This window comes from Mirounga angustirostris, unplaced genomic scaffold, assembly GCF_029215605.1.
Source record: "Mirounga angustirostris isolate CCGP_5_RB_7025 unplaced genomic scaffold, mMirAng1.0.hap1 SCAF_11, whole genome shotgun sequence".
Taxonomy (NCBI): domain Eukaryota; kingdom Metazoa; phylum Chordata; class Mammalia; order Carnivora; family Phocidae; genus Mirounga; species Mirounga angustirostris.
The window spans coordinates 26,103,900-26,122,663 of NW_026991719.1; the positions used below are offsets into that span (position 1 = coordinate 26,103,900).

The 18,764-nt window shown below is 41.1% G+C and overlaps 1 protein-coding gene across 4 annotated transcripts in view; it reads left to right on the top strand.

The window, feature by feature from the left end:
• Positions 1–18,764, top strand: part of GK (glycerol kinase) — a 77,350-nt gene that overhangs the window by 40,695 nt on the left and 17,891 nt on the right. For 2 of the 4 annotated variants that reach the window (XM_045876057.3, XM_045876070.3), the window contains exons 7-13: positions 432–541; positions 993–1,059; positions 2,129–2,146; positions 3,844–3,879; positions 4,258–4,325; positions 9,307–9,349; positions 9,823–9,903. In XM_045876057.3, the coding sequence (XP_045732013.1) occupies positions 432–541; positions 993–1,059; positions 2,129–2,146; positions 3,844–3,879; positions 4,258–4,325; positions 9,307–9,349; positions 9,823–9,903 (423 nt within the window). The remainder of the gene's footprint in view (positions 1–431; positions 542–992; positions 1,060–2,128; positions 2,147–3,843; positions 3,880–4,257; positions 4,326–9,306; positions 9,350–9,822; positions 9,904–18,764) is intronic. The other 2 variants (XM_045876062.3, XM_045876077.3) reach the window with 1 other exon arrangement.

The following is an 18,764-nucleotide window of genomic DNA, read 5'->3' on the forward strand; positions in this document are numbered from 1 at the left end:
TTTTAAATGTAGCTATTAGAAAATTTAAAATTATGCGTGTAGCTAGCATTGTATTTCTATTAGACACTGCTGAAAACTAGAAAATTAAGTGATTGACACATTCCATTCTCCTGCTTTATGTACTCTGCTACTGATTATGGCCCTTGACAACATGTAAATTAAATTGCAAATTAGGGGGTGCCTCGGTTGAGCATCTGACTTTTGATTTTGGCTCACCTCATGATCCCAGGGTCCTGAGATCGAGCCTGCATTGGGCTCTGCGCTTAGCAGGGAGTCTGCTTGAGGATTCTCTCCCTTTCCTCCTGCCCCTCCCCCTACTCACATACACTTTCTCCTTCTCTTTCTCGCTCAACTAAATTAAATCTTTTTTAAAAATAAAAATAAATAAATAGCAAATTAGTACAAATCTAACGTCCTTTTATTCCGTCTAGAGTTTGACAGGAGGGGCCAATGGAGGTGTCCACTGTACAGATGTAACAAATGCAAGTAGGACAATGCTTTTCAACATTCATTCTCTGGAATGGGATAAAGAGCTCTGCGAGTGAGTTGTGTTTTCCCCTAAAAAGCACTTCCCAATACGTTAGCTATTCATCACCTAAATCTTACTATTTTCAGATGTTGGTGGAGCACCAAACTTTTAATAGTTGATATTTCAACTATAGTATACAAGTCTATACTGTGTATTCAAAGAAGAGACTATTGTTGGATATGTAGCAAACAGGCCAAATTAATTGTCTTGATTAGGAAGATTAGGTCTCTTTAGAAAAGTACTTTGTTTTCTGTGTGCTTCTTATTTTTTATCGGCTTGTATAAAGTTAGAATGATAAATACCCAAACACACAACTATGTTCTGCTGGCTTATTTAACTCTGCACTCAAATACGTCCATTTTTTAATTGCTATTTACAATTTTGTCTTTAAATACATATAAATATTTCTAGATATTTATTTAAAATAGTGTTATATACCCAATATTGTCATACTGTTTTTCAGATTTTTTGAAATTCCGATGAAAATTCTTCCAAATGTCCGGAGTTCTTCTGAGATCTATGGCCTAATGGTAAAAAAAAAAAAATTCATTTTTGAAAAAAGCTTTACTATTCAGAATTCAAAAGTCAGTTGTGTTACATTTTCTAGTTTGAGAATTGACTTTTCTGTAAGTATTGGTAGTATATAAAATAAGAAATTAGTGCTGTTTAAATAGTTTTATAACTTAAATTTTAGAATCCTTCTTACCAGTTGGTTTTATATTTTATAAACTTTCATTGGCTGTTCTTTGAGTATTCTACTTTTAAGGTATTTATGCAATAATCTAACTACAGAAGGTGGCATGGGAATGTTTGAGCCTGTTTATTCTTTTAATTGAAATAACTTTAGTAGTTGTGGTATGTGCTTATAATTTATGGGAAGGACTCTTCACATGTTAGTGTTCTTTTTCCTGTTGAATCTCTTTTAATGGCTAAACCACGTTTTTATATTAGATTCTTTGTCAGCCTGAGCAAAACTTTAGCAAAGAAACTGAAAACAAAGAGTCTGTTTCTGATTTGTGATTGCTAATTAAATTGGTTTCCATAATGGACATTTTACTGTTGCTTTCACTGAAACGGAGAGAAAAAGTACTTTCAGCAAAAAGTGTGATTAGCATCACTGAGTATCTCTGATTACGCATCAGGGATGAAAACCTCCAGGAGGATTTGAACTGGTATTTGAGCACAAAAATCTAGAATTTATGATAAAATTTAAAAATACATCTAAGGTCAATTGCAAAAAAAAAAATATATTGTTTAGACATTTCATGACAAATATTAGAAACTACTTACAGAGTTAGTAATAACAGAGTTGAATACTAAGTGCTCTGGATAAAGCTTGAGCAGAGTCCTTAAATATTTCATTTATAATAAAGCCTTCTAAAGCATCATGGAAATTTTTAAGGGAAGCGCGGCTCATCTACAATGAATGTGCTTGGATGACTTCATAGCTGTCTACAGACTGCCTTGGGTCAGAGAAAAAAACTTATCCTTGAGAAACAGTTTTAGAGAATGGTTGAAAAAGCATTTACTGGCCTAGTTTTTTTCTTGCGTTTAAAATATTATGCTTCTGTCCTCCTTTTTCCCCCTTGCTGACTATAGAAAATCTCTCATAGTCTGGTGAGTAGGTTGCCCACCAATTATGCTACCCATTCATTTGGAAAAGATACAGTGCATTTCCATTTAGTTTTAGACAAGCAGAAGTCCATTTACTAAGCAGATTTGTCTAGAATCTCCATGACCCTCCAAATTGCTATAAGCTCTAGACAAGCTCTAGGTTTTCTTTAAACTCAGTCATGTCTGTTTGTTTTTAAGTTTCCCATAAGACTGAAAATGGTATTTCAAAATAAAAGACTAAACTAGTTTTCTGGAATGAGAAATTCTGATGTTCCCCATGACAAAGTACAGTTGTGATGTGCTTTGGGCTTTGGCGTAACAGGGAAATTAGGCGTAGTTTTTAAATGTCCTAAACACCTATCTTAAATGATACTTGACCAACCTTTCAGACTAGTTAGTTGGAAATGCACTGTCACTTTTTCTGCATGCTTCACCAGAGGACATTGCCAGGAATCCTCCAGAGACCCCTCCCTGTGAAGGAAAAGGAGCGCTTTATGTGCCTGAATGCACATTAGTAGATCCTGCTGGTAGTTTGATAAAACCTTCAATAGTGTCAGCAAAGGCTTCTTCTCATACTTAAGTATATGAAGATAGCTTCTCGGTTACCTACGGATTCACTTTCAGTTCCTTATGAAGTGTACCCTTCACTTATTATCCAGGTTCAGGTTTCCTAAGAGTATATCCAGTAAATAAAAAAGGCAGGTCTTGAATTAAGCAGAAAGCATGAAAGAAATAAAATAATATCCACCATCTAGAAGATGTTTTCTGTTTTGTACAGGGTTTCCACATATATGCTATTACTTCCTTTTCATTGTAGCCATGTGAGGCAGCTTCTATTCTTTCCCTTACTCTTCTAGATAGGGAACCTGAAGCTCCTAGAGGATCACAAATGGGAGACCAAGGGGGCACTCAGTGGAAAGCTTTTGTTTGGCCCTGTTCCTAGCACATCACACTACTTCACGGATCACGTTCCTTCCCCCTAATTCCTTAATACCAGTACAAATTGCTCTGTATTAGAGTATTTTTTTAATGAAGTTTGGTAAAATACACAGCCACTTAAATCTCGTTTTTCTCCCTAGAATGCTAGCCATATTCGTGACCTAAATTAACTCTTGCTTATCTAAACTTGAAGAATGATGTCAGCTATGAACAAGTAATACCCAGTACCCAAACGCTCTTGGGTTTCTTACTTCTCTTAAAAGCAGTTTGGGTAAGGAAGGATAGATGGTAAAATACCGCCTTCCAAAATGAGGCTGTTCCATGCCGGTTTGATAGCTATTGATATGTTTGTTTTAAAGGATGTGTTAGTTTTCCTTATTAATGGCACCGATAACAAAGAGCTATTAGACCTAGGCATTCATGTTACCTGGACTCCGTTTTATACATCAGGAAATTGAGGCATAGAGAAGTTTCAGCAGCCTGCTCAGTGGCTTAACACGAACTAACCAAGAGTAGACCCCTTGTCTCCCGATTCCCAGTCCAGTGTTTGATGTCCATTCTCCAATACCATGTGTCGTCTTGTCATTCTAGAAATATGTCTAGTATCTGTCTCTGAATCACATATGTAGTTGAAACACTTGCTTTGTCTTGTCTGCCCACATGCTCTGGCATGTTGCTATTCGTGTTCATTCCTGTTGCAGTTGTGTTAGTAGAAACAATAGTTGGTGATTACTCATAATCCTTTTTTAAAATTTTATTAGAAAGCTGGGGCCTTGGAAGGTGTGCCAATATCTGGGGTAAGTTTCATCTCCTTGCTACCTCCCCAGCCCTACCCGGTTCCATGTGAGGGGTTTCTTCCTCTATCTTAATCAGCCTGCCCCTTCCAAAACTATGGAAGAAAGGTAAAAGCAGCAAAATTGGCTGATTCTTGTTCTTAGGTGACACAGTGTGGGCCATTGAGAACCTTTTGACCAAATTCTAACTCTTCCTTCCCATACCTACTATCTTGTAGGGGATATTAAGAAATGGGGAAGTGGCCAAATGGAAGCAATGCAAAAATCAAGATAGTTCTTTCCTTGATAAATGAAAGAAAGGAAAAATAAATCCTATGGCTGTTCAAAAAGGGAAATTAATAACATTGTCTTAGTGTTCTTTATTGTCACTTGTGCTTTCAGTGTTTGGGGGACCAGTCTGCTGCATTGGTGGGACAAATGTGCTTCCAGGATGGACAAGCCAAAAATACGTGAGTTTAAGAAACAGACCCAAAAAACAATGGTGTTTTATTTGTTTCTCCCTTTGGTGCTTTGAATGAGGAAAATCTGTTGAAGTTCATCCAGGCTGAAAATCAATAGCTTAAGAGTTCCAATAAGTTTTTTGCCATTTAGTTTTCTTTCTCTCCTTCAAATAAATGTAAACACAATGCTAAGGCTTGTAAAGACCTTAATTTATAAAATTCAATACCTTTTCCATCCAGAAACTAAATTTTGGTTTGAAGTGTTAATGGTTTTGTTTGGGGGGGGGGGGAGTGGAGGAGGGCAGAGCAGATGGGAGGAAGAGCCATGATTTAAATTATGTTTCAGGGGCACCTGGCTGGCTCAGTCCATAGAGCATGCGACTCATGATCTCAGGTCATGAGTTCGAGCCCCAGGTTGGGTGTAGAGAATACTTTAAAAAATGTTTGGGGGTGCCTGGGTGGCGCAGTCGGTTAAGCATCTGCCTTCAGCTCAAGTCATGATCCCAGAGTCCTGGGATCGAGCCCCACATCGACTCCCTGCTCAGCGTGGGGGGTGGTCTGTGTCTCCCTCTGCCTCTGGCCCTCAAACCCCACTGCCCCCCCCCACCCAGCTCGTGCTCTCTTTCACTCACTGTCTCTCTCAAATAAATAAATAAAATCTTTAAAAAAATATTTCTTAATTGAAAATTTTTAAAAATGAGCTATATTTCTCAACATACTGTTCCTGCCTTAGACTTTCTCACTGTAACTGTAAAGTTATATTTTTGTGGGATTTCCAGTGCTGTTTTCCTGGCATTGTGCTTTCTCCTCATTATCTGGCATTTCTCCTTGGACAAGAAGTAGAAGGAATGATGAAAGTAGAGGTTTGGTGCATTTGTTTCCTAATCTTGTCTCCTTACTACTCAGACCTGGGGCATCTGTAACAAGCCCCATATCTAAGAGTGATGAGATTTCTTGCATTTTCAGATAAGAAAACAGATGTCAGAGTGGTGAAGCTAGTTAAGTGAAAGGAGCAGTCTTTGCCCCCAGATGCATCTGATTCCACTTAGCCGGGGCTCTGAAAATCTCTGCGTTACTATACCCTGTGTAGGAAGGAGTCCCATCCACCAAGTGGGAGACTATCTACATTTATTCTTTTCTAGAGGATTTCCTAATTCTCTCATCAGTGTTAACCTCAGTGATTAAATTCTTCTTTTGTGGATAATAGAATGTCTCCCATTTTCAATGACATGTTCTTGTGGCCCAGCATGGTCCACGGTCCTCATGCAAGAGTGTGACATCATCTGTGTGAGAGCAGGGGAGATATGTAATCTTTGGAGGTCATGGTATCCTGAGGTTATGACCAAGCGAGCTTGAGTGAGCATGGGTCTGGAAACAGACTCTTTGAATTCTAGCTTCCAGACAGCTGCACCAGGAGTCAAGAGAAATAATGGAAAACTAGGCTATTTCCCCTCCACCTTTCCTCCTCTGCCAGGCATGGTAGTGCTAGTAAATCAGAGGCTCTCTCTCTCTATTCGTCAAGTACCTAACACAGTGTAGAGCACATGGGACATTTCCAATAAAATTGTCGGCTTTTCCTTCTCTTTCGACTCCCTTCCCGCTTAAGCATTATCAGCCAAGTCCTGGAATGGTGAATTTAAGCCAAGCCGCTGTAGGTTGGAGGAGGGAAATAGAAAATCATAAGTTCTTTGGGCTTGTATTTCTCTTCCTGAGGGGAGAGAAGACAAATACACACTTAATCATCTGAGAAGTCAGAACTTATGTGCCATAAGAAACTTTGAAATACTGCTCTTGGGTTTCAAAGGATGGGGAGAAAAATCGCAAAAGATTATGTTAATAACGAGGTGTTTTGAAGAAGGAGCTATATTGGTGAGTGCACGGAACACTGAAAAACTCGCAAAGAGCGAAATGAAGACTTTGTTTAGAGAATGTAGAGAACATTCAGGTAGGGCAGTAGTAGGAAGTAAGGCTAGGATCATATCGTGAAGCCCTAAATTTCAGACTGAGGAGTTTTTTTCTTGATTCGGCAGTGGGACACTTCTGCGGGTTTATGAGCTGGTGTTCAGAGTGACTAGAACTGTTCATTAATAATACTGAAGTCCTTGGCCAGAGTGAGGAGAGACTAGAGGCAAAAACGCCATGCAGGCATCCTGGTCACAAGGACAAGGACTAAAAAGGATGGGGACAGAGAGGGAGGCTGTAGGGGGGTATTCATGGCACTGTGGAGGGACAAGAGACAGAAAGTAGGTATGGAGTCTAGTCACCTCAGCCCAGTGTGTAGGCTTAGCCCACTATCAGGAACAGGTCTGAATAGTATACTTTCTGTTTGGGACATGTTTGTGGTTCTGATAAGCTGTGTATTGCACACATTTGAAATATGGAATGAGTTCAGTATGAAAGTAGAGATTTTGCATTTCCTTATTTAGAGGTGATTTTTGAAGCAATAGGAATAGACACAATTACCAAGAAAAAGTTAGGAGAAGTAAGAGACACAGGGATGGGAAATTCATAAAAATGGACTGCAATTATTCATTCATGTGGAAATCCGGGGTAGAGACACTTAAGAGAGGGGGGCTTGGTCAGAGGTGCAAACTGCTACAAAAAGGTTATGGAGGCTGAGAATGAGAAGAGACCATTGTACACAGAAAGTAGGCCTTCAGTGGTAACTTCTCAGAATGAAGCTTTAGGAGAATGCTCAAGATGAAAGCCGGGTTGCAAATGGCCAAAAGAGATGTGAGCAGATAGAAAACAGAGACAGCGAGACAGAATGTACTTTGCAAAAATGGCCATCCAGAAATGGTGAGCCAAGTAGGCAGTTTGTTAAGTTGACAGGATCATGCCAAGTGTGGGGGATTTTGTTTGTGCTTTTAAGTTACAACAAGAGCAGAGAATGTTTCTTTGGAGTCCGAGCAGAGACCAGATGGGAGTTGTACAATGAATGAGAGAGAAGTGATGGGCCGGATGAAGTCCTAAGAGGTTGGAGAGGGTGGGACTGAGAATTGGTCAGTCTCTTCAAAGCTCAGCAGGGAGCACATGAGGGCCAGCTCAGAATTCAGCGGAAAGCCCGGCTCTGTTTTGGTGCCGAGGAACAGATTATGGGTGATTCTCATTTTTCTTTCAGCTTTTCTATATTTTCTGATTTTTCTTGAATGAACATGGATTATTTGAGCATTTAATTTTGCTTTTAAGGACGAGAACCTAAGATAGATGCCCTCTCTCCCCAGAGGCATGAGGTATTCTAAAGGAGGCCTTGACCTTCACGGCTTCGGCCGGGGCCACTCACACTCCTCCATGTGGGATAGTGGGCAGCCTTCACCTTCACTGAGATTAGAAAAGTCCGGCAACCTTCCGCGATGTTCAAACACAGTGCAGTCTTGAGAAAGGATAGGTCGACCATATAAACGCTGAAAGCCCCATATATGTTTGATGTATGGGAAGAAAAAATAATAAAATTTCAGAGGAAAATAACTGCCTGTATACTGCTTTGAAAGTTGTGGCCTGTAGGTAGCAAGAGTCACTTCATACATTGATAATGCTCATTAATTACTTGTGAAGTATACTCACTTAAGAATTCACTTTTATTAAATGCCTTGAGCCTCTGTGTCAGTTTGCTACTTTTAAGATTCGTACACTACTCTTCGGTATGCAGGGTGTTTATATGGGGGCTAAATTGGTACAGATTTCTCCTTTAAAAAGCGGTGAAACGGGTAATAATTAACTTTTTAAAGCATGAAACAGGTAATCCATTTTTAAGAATATTTATTAAAGGAGATTAACATAAAATATATAGCTTTTTCAGCATTGTGAAAGTAAAAGGGTATAGTGATTTATGTGTTTTCATTCATAAATGTGTTATTACCTGTACCTAGTGTTAGTTGACTGTTATCTTTAAAAACGTAGATATTCGTTAATCACGTGCTCCCTGAATGTGTTGGCTGTTTGGCTACAGGCAGAGAATATATATTTGAGTGAAGAGAGATAGGATGTCTTGGGTTAATTCTTATTCACAACAGTGGTGCCTGGAAAAATGTTTGCTAGAGGAAAAAATTGCCCTCGGTTTCTATTTGCTTCACACCCACATGATGGGGCTTGCTGCCTTCGTGCTTACTGGTAGTGGCTTCTGCTGGGATCCTTCTGCCTGCCCCTGAACTGAGTGCTCCCTGTTCTCCCACCTGCCAGAATATCAAAGAGCACAGCAGCAAGGCCCGTGGGGAGGGAATCCCAAGCTTGGGCAGAACGGTTTGTAGAGAGCCAAGGGGGACAGTCACAGCTCACAGTGGAAAACTGTTTCCCTGTGACCCTTACTGGTATCACTTTGGATTACTTCTCTGCCTGGCACATGTCAAAACTCCTCACTCATGTCCAGACTTGTTGCAAAGTCCAAAGCTTATACTTTTAAGGCTGCCGTAAAATAAATCCAGGTCTTCTGTGGAGGCCATGTTCCATTCTCGCTCTGACTCTCCCACCTGGTAGAATAGCCTAGCCTGCAGAGAGAACAGGAAAGCGAGGCCTTCAGTAGCTTTCCCCTCGCCAAGGTCCATCTCCAGTTTCCCGCATTCTGGACCGAGCCTCCCCTCCATGCCAGAAGATAGCAGTGTTTCTCAGTTCATGATTGGACTAATGATAGAGCTAAGCAGCCTGCCCCATCAGTGAAGTGCTTCATTCCATGTGGGTTAGTAGCAATGTGACTGGACGTAGAATTTGTTGTCATTTGGTGGTACTTTATAAACACAGTCCTGGGCTGTGACTAGGCACTAAATACCATGCTTGCATTTTTCCTTTAGGATTGCACTAAGTACGTTTTCTTCTAGACTTAGTCTTTAAAACGTTATTCCAAAAGGAGTGTGTGATGCTTGTTAACTTTTGGAACTTTTCTAAAACTTTAAGATAATGACTTATTGTATGTCAGTTTAAATGACTTGTATTATTGATGTTTCGTGATTTATTTTTAATAAAATTGTCACACTGTTCATTCTTCCCCCAACTATAGGTATGGAACAGGCTGTTTCTTACTATGTAATACAGGCCGCAAGGTTGGTTTTTCCTAATTAAAAGATTGAAAGTCGTCTTTAACTTCATATAAATAATGCTTGAGCATAATTTGCTATTAAGTTACTTATGATTCTATAGATTTTATTTAATCTTTATTAGGGTTTAATTTAGAGCTCACCAAAAATGATGAAGATCACTAAATTTAAGTGGCTCTAGTAAGAACTATTTTAGGTTCTTTGAATTTTTTCATGTGTGATTTTGATAGCTGGTGGGATATCTATGCTAGGACCATGTCAGATTCTTAATGCAAATCTAATTTGGAACAAGGGATAAACATTTTGTACTGTTTAAATGTATTGTCCTTAATACTGGTAATTTTGACTTAAGATTTATTTTTTAATTGTTACATATTTATTGAATTATTTTTGTACCTAGGTCATCTTAGCTTTAAAAAATATTCTTCCGCTATCTTTTCATTTTCCTGGCTACTGAAATATTTTTGTCTTTCCTACAGTGTGTATTTTCTGAGCATGGCCTTCTGACCACAGTGGCTTACAAGCTTGGCAGAGACAAACCAGTGTATTATGCATTGGAAGTAAGTACTTTTCAATCATTATGGGTAGTATGGCAAACAATCAAAGCCAGTGAAAATCGTGGTGCTTTCTAACACCTTTTCTGGTAAATCTTAATACATAGGACTGAAAAAACTCAGTTTTTTTCTTGGCATTTGGTTGAGTGGAAGGAATCCGGGACTGAGCTGGGGTCAGGACTCCTAGGAGATCTTGAGTGTATGGGCTCCTTGGCTCTTTACCAGTCCCTTGTGGCACCTTGTAGTCGCTTGGCAGTGTAAGGTTTTCTATCTCTGAAGTTTAATGAAGGTGTTGACTTGCTCTCCCAAGTATTTCTGTCAGCTGGAAAATTGTGTTTTTATAACTACAGTACCCCAGTGTTCCAAAGAGAACCACTGGGCACAAAAGCAGAGGAACTCTCTTCACGTGTCTCCCCTTAAAAATAAATTTTGTGTCCAATTTTGGTGTGGGGAAGAAAGTGAGGAGATTTATGCCTTTTTTCAGCAGAAGTATTTGTTTCAAACACATTTGTAAATTCTAGTAGGAATATATCAGTCTAAGTCTGTAGGGCATGGTGAATTTATATTAGAAACATTACTAACTTTTATTGGTAAGATCAAAGAAGCAGTATTCTTTTTATCAAATCAGATACATCCTTTTTTTTTAAAGATTTTATTTTTAAGTAATCTCTACACCCAATGTGGGGCTCAAACTCAACCCCAAGTCACATGCTTTACTGACTGAGCCAGCCAGGCCCCCCGCATTCTTTTTGTTGTTGTTGTCGAGTATAGTAGACACACAATGTTACATTAGATTCAGGTATACAGCTTAGTGATTTAGCAAGCTTACACATTGGACTCTGCTCACCACAAATGCAGCTCCCATGTGTCCCATACAGAGCTATTACAGTATCGTTAACTGTATTCCTTATGCTGTGCCTCTTATTCCTGTGACTTATTGATTCCATAACTAGAAGCCTGTGTCTCCTTCTCCCCTTCATGCATTTTGCCCATTCCCTACCCCTCCCCTTAGATACATTTCTTAAAGGCATCTCTTTACAATTCATTTTAAATGGTTCCCTTCGATCTGAAGGCTTACTGAGGCTTGTTTCCTAAAGTATCGAGAATAATTTGGTCATAAGTATTAGACTTCTGTTTATAGTTCAGACATTTTATTAGTTGCTCTGCCTAGAGTATGAAGAATTTATTTCCATTTTTTTCTTGACCCCTCCTGACATAAGCACTGTGTTCTCTCTCCCCCAACCCCTTCTCTATGGATAATAGAAGCATTTGGGAAACACTTGGTCTGTGTAATAATGGTATCATATCATTTCTCAAAAGGTGAATTCCTATAAGCCCTGTCCTGCTCTCTTTCCCCCTGTGGAAAGTGCTTAGTACAGAGCTGGGCACGTCGAATATGTACCGTCTGTTAAAAGTTACCTATAGCAATTGAGGAAGCAGCTCTCTTTTTTCCTTATACTGGAGACAGTCAGTCGTTTAGAATTAGAGATGCCTTAGACCTGGAAAGGGCTTCTGGGATTGGGCTTACCAGGTCTTAACTTCCCTCCCAGTACAAAGAGCCTTCTCTTTCCTTCACCGATAGCCCTACAACTTCTGTTTGAAGATAGCACCAAAAACTGCTTCTTAACACCTCTACCACTAGACCTGGATCAGCTGTCAAGAGCATTCAAATACTAGGAGGCGGCTATCACTTTTTTTTTTTTTTTGAAGATTTTATTTATTTATTTCACAGAGAGAGATTCAGCGAGAGAGGGAACACAAGCAGGGGAGTGGGAGAGGGAGAAGCAGGCTTCCCGCGGAGCATGGAGCCCGATGCAGGGCGCGATCCCAGGACCCTGGGATCATGACCTGAGCCGAAGGCAGACGCTTAACGACTGAGCCACCCAGGCGCCCCGCGGCTGTCACTTTTTCTGGGTCTTTCTACTCCAGGAAAAACTTCCCCAGGGCGCCTGGGTGGCTCAGATGGTTAAGCGTCTGCCTTCGGCTCAGGTCATGATCCCAGGGTCCTGGGATCGAGTCCCGCATCAGGCTCCCTGCTCCGTGGGAAGCCTGCTTCTCCCTCAGCCTCTCTCTCTCTCTCTCTCTGTCTCTCATGAATAAATAAATAAATAAAATCTTTAAAAAAAAAAAAAAACTTCCCCAGTGCCCTGATGTCATATGGTTTCTGGATGCTTTCTAGTTCTGGACTCCCTTCATTAGATGCATTCCAATTTGTCAGACTCTTCCAGAATGGAATAGAATATTCTACATGTAATCTGACTTGTACTTACTAGTGTGATTTATTCCTCTCTGACCACAAACACTGCTTCTGCTACTCTAGCCTGAGAGTTCATTAATTAGTCTAATAACCCCATCATATCATTGGCTCTAGAAGCAGATGTTAAAATATCTGGCTGTTTTTCAAATGACTCACTGTCATGCCATGTCCTCTCCGCTCCGTATTTGTGCAGATCTTTTTTTTTTTTCCTCTTAAGTAATCTCTACACTCAAGCTGGGGCTTAAACTCATGACCCCGAGATCAAGGATCAAGAGTCACATGCTTTACCAACTGAGCCAGCCAGGTGCCCCTGCAGATCTTTTGTTAATCTATATTCAGGTCTTTGCTTCTTCCTGTCAAATTTCATGATAGTGATTTCAACCTACAGTGACACAGTCTAGATTCTTTTTCACGCTTTACTCTGTTACTTTTCCAGTTTTGCCTCATCTGGAAACTTAACAAGCATATGCTTTAAGATTTTGTTTCAGTTCATGTAATTTTTTAAAAGATTCATAGAATTTAAAAAAAAATGTAAAAATAAAAAAAATAAAAATAAATAAAAGATTCATAGAATTTTAAAGCTGAGAGGGACAGTAGATAAGACTGACAGTTTTCGCTATGTCCTCACAAGGCATTTGAGAGTAGGAAGTGAAATTGGAGTCACTTGGCCATGGTAACTTTTGACAGCTAGTTAGTAGCAGATCCAGGATGCAAATTCAGGTTATTGGACATCAAAATCTAGACACCTGGCCACCCCTCTGCCATCTCCAGTCTCCCGAGTCCATTTCTTTTCAGTGCATCTCAGATTTGTCCCTTGCTTCTTCGTCTGCTAACCTAACAGCCTGCCTGAGTCACAACATACACACTTATACACACACACACACACACACGTTCACAGTAGATGAGATTCTTTATTTTTTTCTGTATCTTCTCACTTTCTGTTTCAATTAATAGACATGTAAAAAACTTGAACCAAACCAAAAAAGAGGGCAAAGCATAAAGCTACATTGGTAAAACTTTTTCTCAGTCAATTCCTGGTAATCCCACATGGTCACACCACTTCCATTTTTTGTAAGTGCTTACAAAGTGTATATTTAATAATCATTTCTTTAATTTGACAAATTGTTAGGATTGGCAATCTGAGGTATTAAAAATTTACTCTCCATTTTTTAAAAACTGAAACTGTAGCAGCACATCTTAAGTCTTAATTTTGCATTCTCCCTCTGCTGATTTGGAAGCAAAATCATGCATTTCCTGTTGTTGTTGTTGTTGTTGTTGTTGTTGTTGTTGTTGTTTTGGGCTTCTTTTCTTTTCTGGGTACCTTTAAGTTTTGAAGATACTATTTTAACCGTAGGGCGCCTGGGTGGCTCAGTTGGTAGAGTATCCGACTCGATCCCAGGGTCATGAGTTCAAGCCCCACATTGGGTGTGGAGCCTACTTTAAAAAAATATATTATTTAACTATATATTTTCTTAGCACTGTTGATAGTTGTTTAGTAATTTGAATGTCCCACCCATGATGATAACCTCAAATACTTTTCCTCTATGACCTCCACCAGCAATCCTGTCATTGAGTTTAAAGTTTTCGTTTCCCCTTTTTCTTTTTCTTTTTTTTTTTTAAAGTGGGCTCCTTGCCCAGCGGGGAGCCCGCAGGGTTCAAACTCCACCCTGAGATCAAGATCTGAGCTGAGATCAGGAGTCTCAGCATAAGACGCACAAGACACTTAACTGCCTGAGCCACCCAGGTGCCCCTCCCCTTTTTCTTAAGCAGGTGGTAATTAGTTCTGTTTTCTTATCAGTAGATAGTAAATCATACTTAATGGCTTATTTTATCATTTTTTGTGTCCAGTATCATTTCTTTGGGGTCAAACCTTTTATGGCTCTACCCCCATTTTTTTCTTGCAGACGGGCATCCTTTTGTGGTTCTCTTATAAGAGCCTCGGGTAGTAAGCCTATTCCTTTTAGATTTGTCTTTATTTTGCCCTCTGTCTGGGGTGGGTATAAAATCTTAGGTGAAACCATTGTTTCTCCTACATCCCTTCTGGCCATTTTTTTAAAGGTTTTATTTATTTAATTGAGAGAGAGAGAATGAGAGAGAGCATGAGGGGGGAGGGTCAGAGGGAGAAGCAGACTCCCTGCTGAGCAGGGAGCCTGATGGGGGACTGCATCCTGGGACTCCAGGATCATGACCTGAGCCAAAGGCAGTCGCTCAACCAGCTGAGCCACCCAGGCACCCTCTTTTGGCCATTGTTTATGCTAATGAGACCTCTGATCTAAATGTGGTTTCTCTTACAGATAACCTGGCTTATTTTCTGGGGATGGGGGGGGGTTTAACATGTTCTTATCAGTGATGTTCTACACTTTTACTATGATGTGCCAGGGTTTAGATTTGATTTTACTTACCCTGTTAGATAAATTGGATATAAGTCTGTCTTCAATTCTAGAAAATCCTCAGCAGTTATTTCTTTAAGCATTGCTACTCTACCATTACCCCTGGCCTCTTCTACAATTGCTATTGTATGAATATTGGCACCTTTAAACCCATCCTCCCCGACTCTGAACTGTTCTTTTATATATTTTCATCCCCTTGCTTCTCTGTCCTGCATCCCTCACTAGTTCCTCCCTACCTACCTTACATTCCAAATTCTCTCTTTAAAACAAGCAAAGCAGCGACACCTGGGTGGCTCAGTTGGTTAAGTGCCTGCCTTTGGCTCAGGTCATGATCCAAGGGTCCTGGGATCGAGTCCCGCATTGGGGTCCTTGCTCTGCAGGGAGCCTGCTTCTCCCTCTGTCTGCCACTCACCCGCTTGTGCTGTCTCTGTCTCTCTGACAAATAAATAAATAAAATCTTTTATTTTTTTTTAAGACTTTATTCATTTATTTGACAGAGACACAGCGAGAGAGGGAACACAAGCAGGGGGAGTGGGAGAGGGAGAAGCAGGCTTCCCGCGGAGCAGGGAGCCCGATGCAGGGCTCGATCCCAGGACCCTGGAATCATGACCTGAGCCGAAGGCAGACGCTTAACAACTGAGCCACCCAGGCGCCCCAATAAATAAAATCTTTTAAAAAAATAAAACAAAGCAAATCAAAACTTTTTTTTTTTAAGATTTTATTTATTTATTTGAGACAGAGAGAATGAGAGAGAGAGAGCACATGAGAGGAGGGAGGGTCAGAGGGAGAAGCAGGCTCCCCGCTGAGCAGGGAGCCCGATGCGGGACTCGATTCAGGGACTCCAGGATCATGACAACCAACTGAGCCACCCAGGTGCACCAAAACTTTTTTATTGTGAAATATAAAACACCTACAGAAAGATGCATAAAACATCAATGTACAGCTTGACAAATGATTATAAAGGGAAGACCCATGTATCCTCTACCCAGGGCAGGAAACAGAACAGGGCCAGCAGCCAGGAACCTGTGCGCCCCTCACACTCACAGTTTCTCCCTCTCCCCTAAGGTCATCAGTGCCCTGGCTTTTATCATTTCCTTACTTTACTTTATAGTTCCAGCACTTAATATGCACAACCCTCAGGGTGACTGGGTGGCTCAGGCCGTTAAACACCTGCCTTCGGCCCAGGTCATGATTTCAGGGTCCTGGGATAGAGCCCTTCATCAAGCCCCACGTTGCCCCGGGGGGGGGGGGGGGGGGTTGTTCCCTGCTCAGCAGGGAGTCTGCTTCTCCCTCTCCCTTCCCCCTCCCCCGACTTGCCTGTGCATGCTCTCTCTCAAATAAATAAATAAAATGTTTATTAAAAAATAAGTGCAACCCTCAACACCAGAGTTGAGTTTTCATGTTTTTAATACTTTGTATATTAAAAATAGACAAGGGGCACCTGGGTGGCTCAGTCGTTAAGCGTCTGCCTTCGGCTCAGGTCCTGATCCCGGGGTCCTGGGATCCAGCCCCGCATCGGGCTCCCTGCTCTGGGGAGAGCCTGCTTCTCCCTCTCCCACTCCCCCTGGTTGTGTTCCCTCTCTCGCTGTCAAATAAAGAAATAAAATCTTTTAAAAAAATAAAAATAAAAATAGACGAGAAAGTGAGAGAGACTGAGTCATACAGTACGTATTCTTTAATGTGGCTTCTCTCTCTCACCATCACATCTGTGAGATTCTCCGTGTTGTTACGTAGAGCTTTGACGTCATTCATTTTCATCACCATATGAAAATGCCACCGTTTGGTATTTATGCAACTGTTGGTGACCTTTTAGTTGTCCTCTCTTTTCGTCTCTGATGAAAAATGCTGCTCTGAACATTTTTGTGTGGCTCTCCTGTACACATGCTGCTGTAGGAGTAGGACTTGTACGCAGCTGATTATGTGTATCTTCCCTTTGGAGCGGATGACGCAAACCACCTTTCACAGTGGAGGCAGCAAGTTACAGTCACCTGCGGTGTATGTCTCCTCATCTTGTCTCTTCTAGAGTTGGCCCCACCTATTAACACTCTTAAATTTCACTCTGTGACTTCATTTCCACCAGTTTTAACTGGCTATTTGTTCGTATCCCCCCGGATCTTGTTTGATTTCACTTTTCTTTTGATTCATAATTTCATGGCTTTTTTTTTTTTTTAATGGAAATCATGCCTTAATTTCTCTCTTTGAATTCTTCCAGCACTGACTTATTTTAAACTCCTTGCCAGATTGGAGTGAATTCTCTTCCATCTGTTAAGTTTTGTCGGCTGATTTCGTGATGATGGAGTTCTTCATGTGTTTTGGAATTTTCACTTCCAGTCCCATCTTCTATTAAAGCCACAGCCTTTGTCAGCAAATAGTTCTCCGCACAAAGCAGGAGAGCGCCACCTAGCCCCCGCCTGCAAGCACTGAAGCTGATTCTATCCCTTGTGTCGCGCAAGCTACTTTAGACCCCTTTCCTCTTGGGGAGCCCCCACTCCTGCTTCCTGATGCATACGGAGAACCAAAGCAGAACCTCCTAGGCTTGTGGTCTCAAGCCCTGCTCCGTTGTGCATTTCTGTTTCTGTCCACCTCGACCGCTGCTCTGCCTTTGAGTCAGCAGGTGTTGGTTTAGTGTTCCCTTTTTACATTTGCCCTCTCATCCTCTGTGTCTCAAACAGAGAGAGGGGATTTTTAAAGCGCAAACTCATCATTTCTGATGTGGACATCACCAAGAGAATTCTTTTTTTTTTTTTTCCCTCCTTCCTCCCTGGCATGTGATTCATCCGGGCCTGATAGGTTAACCTCTCTAGGTTCCTATTTTCATTATCAGTAAAAAGGAATTGGAACACATGATCCTTGAGTTGTTCTAAAACTTTAATGTCCTATTAAACTGCTTCAGTTTGTCCCACTCTTTCACGAGGAAATTTTCCTTTTTTTCTTTAAAGATTTTTTTTTTTATTTTTAAATAGTCTCTACACCCAACATGGGGCTCAAACTCACAACCCTGAGATCAAGAGTAGCACGCTCCACCAACTGAGCCAGCCAGATGCCCCCACTAGAAAATTTTTCTTAGTGTGGAAGAGGTTGACGCAAAACAGAGCAGTTGAGTAGGTCTGCATTTTCTCTGCCATCTGTTAATAGGATGCCATCTTCCTTAAGCTGTGCTTCTCCCTTCTGTTGTTTATCTTTTTCTAAATATTATTTCACAAAACAGAAATCCTTTGGGGGCCTTTAATTATTGATGAAGTTGAGATTACTTAGGATTTGAGACTTCCATGTTCTGTATTGTGGCACTGAGATGCAAGTTGCCTGAGGCCATGCTACTTGTCTGTCCGCTTCACCACTCTGTTGGAGCAGGCTGGTGTTGGAGTAGGTACTCAGTAAATACCGTTTACATACCCAATCTTATGCCATTTTTGTCTTTTTAAATAAGAGTTTCAAAGAGGTCTTCTGTATAGGCCCTCTTAGTTTCTTTAAATGCCCCTTCTCCCATCTCTTCTTTGGTATGATTTATGATGATGGTGTTGACATTTCCTTTTTAGAGTTTTTCATCCTTTTTTAAAAAAGATTTTATTTATTTATTTGAGAGAGAGAGAGTGAGGGAGAGGGAGAGGGAGCACGAGCAGGGGGGAGGGTCAGAGGGAGAAGCAGACTCCCCGCAGAGCAGGGAGCCTGATGCGGGGCTCTATCCCAGGACCCTGGAATCATGACCTGAGCTGAAGGCAGACACTTAACCGACTGAGCCACCCAGGCGCCCTGAGGTTTTCACCCTTCTTAAGCCAGATGTTCCATTTTTGGTATAAGCCTATGTGTTAGTTATCTACTGCTGTGTAACCGTTTTACCACAAATGTAAGTGGCTTACAACCACTTGTCTCACAAGGCTGCAGTCAAGGTGTTGGCTAAGGCTGTGGTCTCATCCAACGCTCCATCTCCTTCCAGGCGCACTCACTCAGATTATTGGCTGAATTCAGTTTCTTGTGGTTATAGCACCGAGGTCTTCAGTTTCTTGGTAGTTGTCAGCTCAGAGGCTGCCCTCAGCTCCTCGAGGCCACCCGCAGTTTCTTCTCACGTGAAGACCCCAACAAAGGGCCCCCTCTATTTTCTCAAAGCCAGCAAGGAACGGAGAGAGTCCAGACAACAGCCATGATAATCTTACGTAGCTTAATCATGCATACTTCATCACGTGCATCCCTCGCCTTTGACTTGTGCTGTTGCTTGGCAGCAA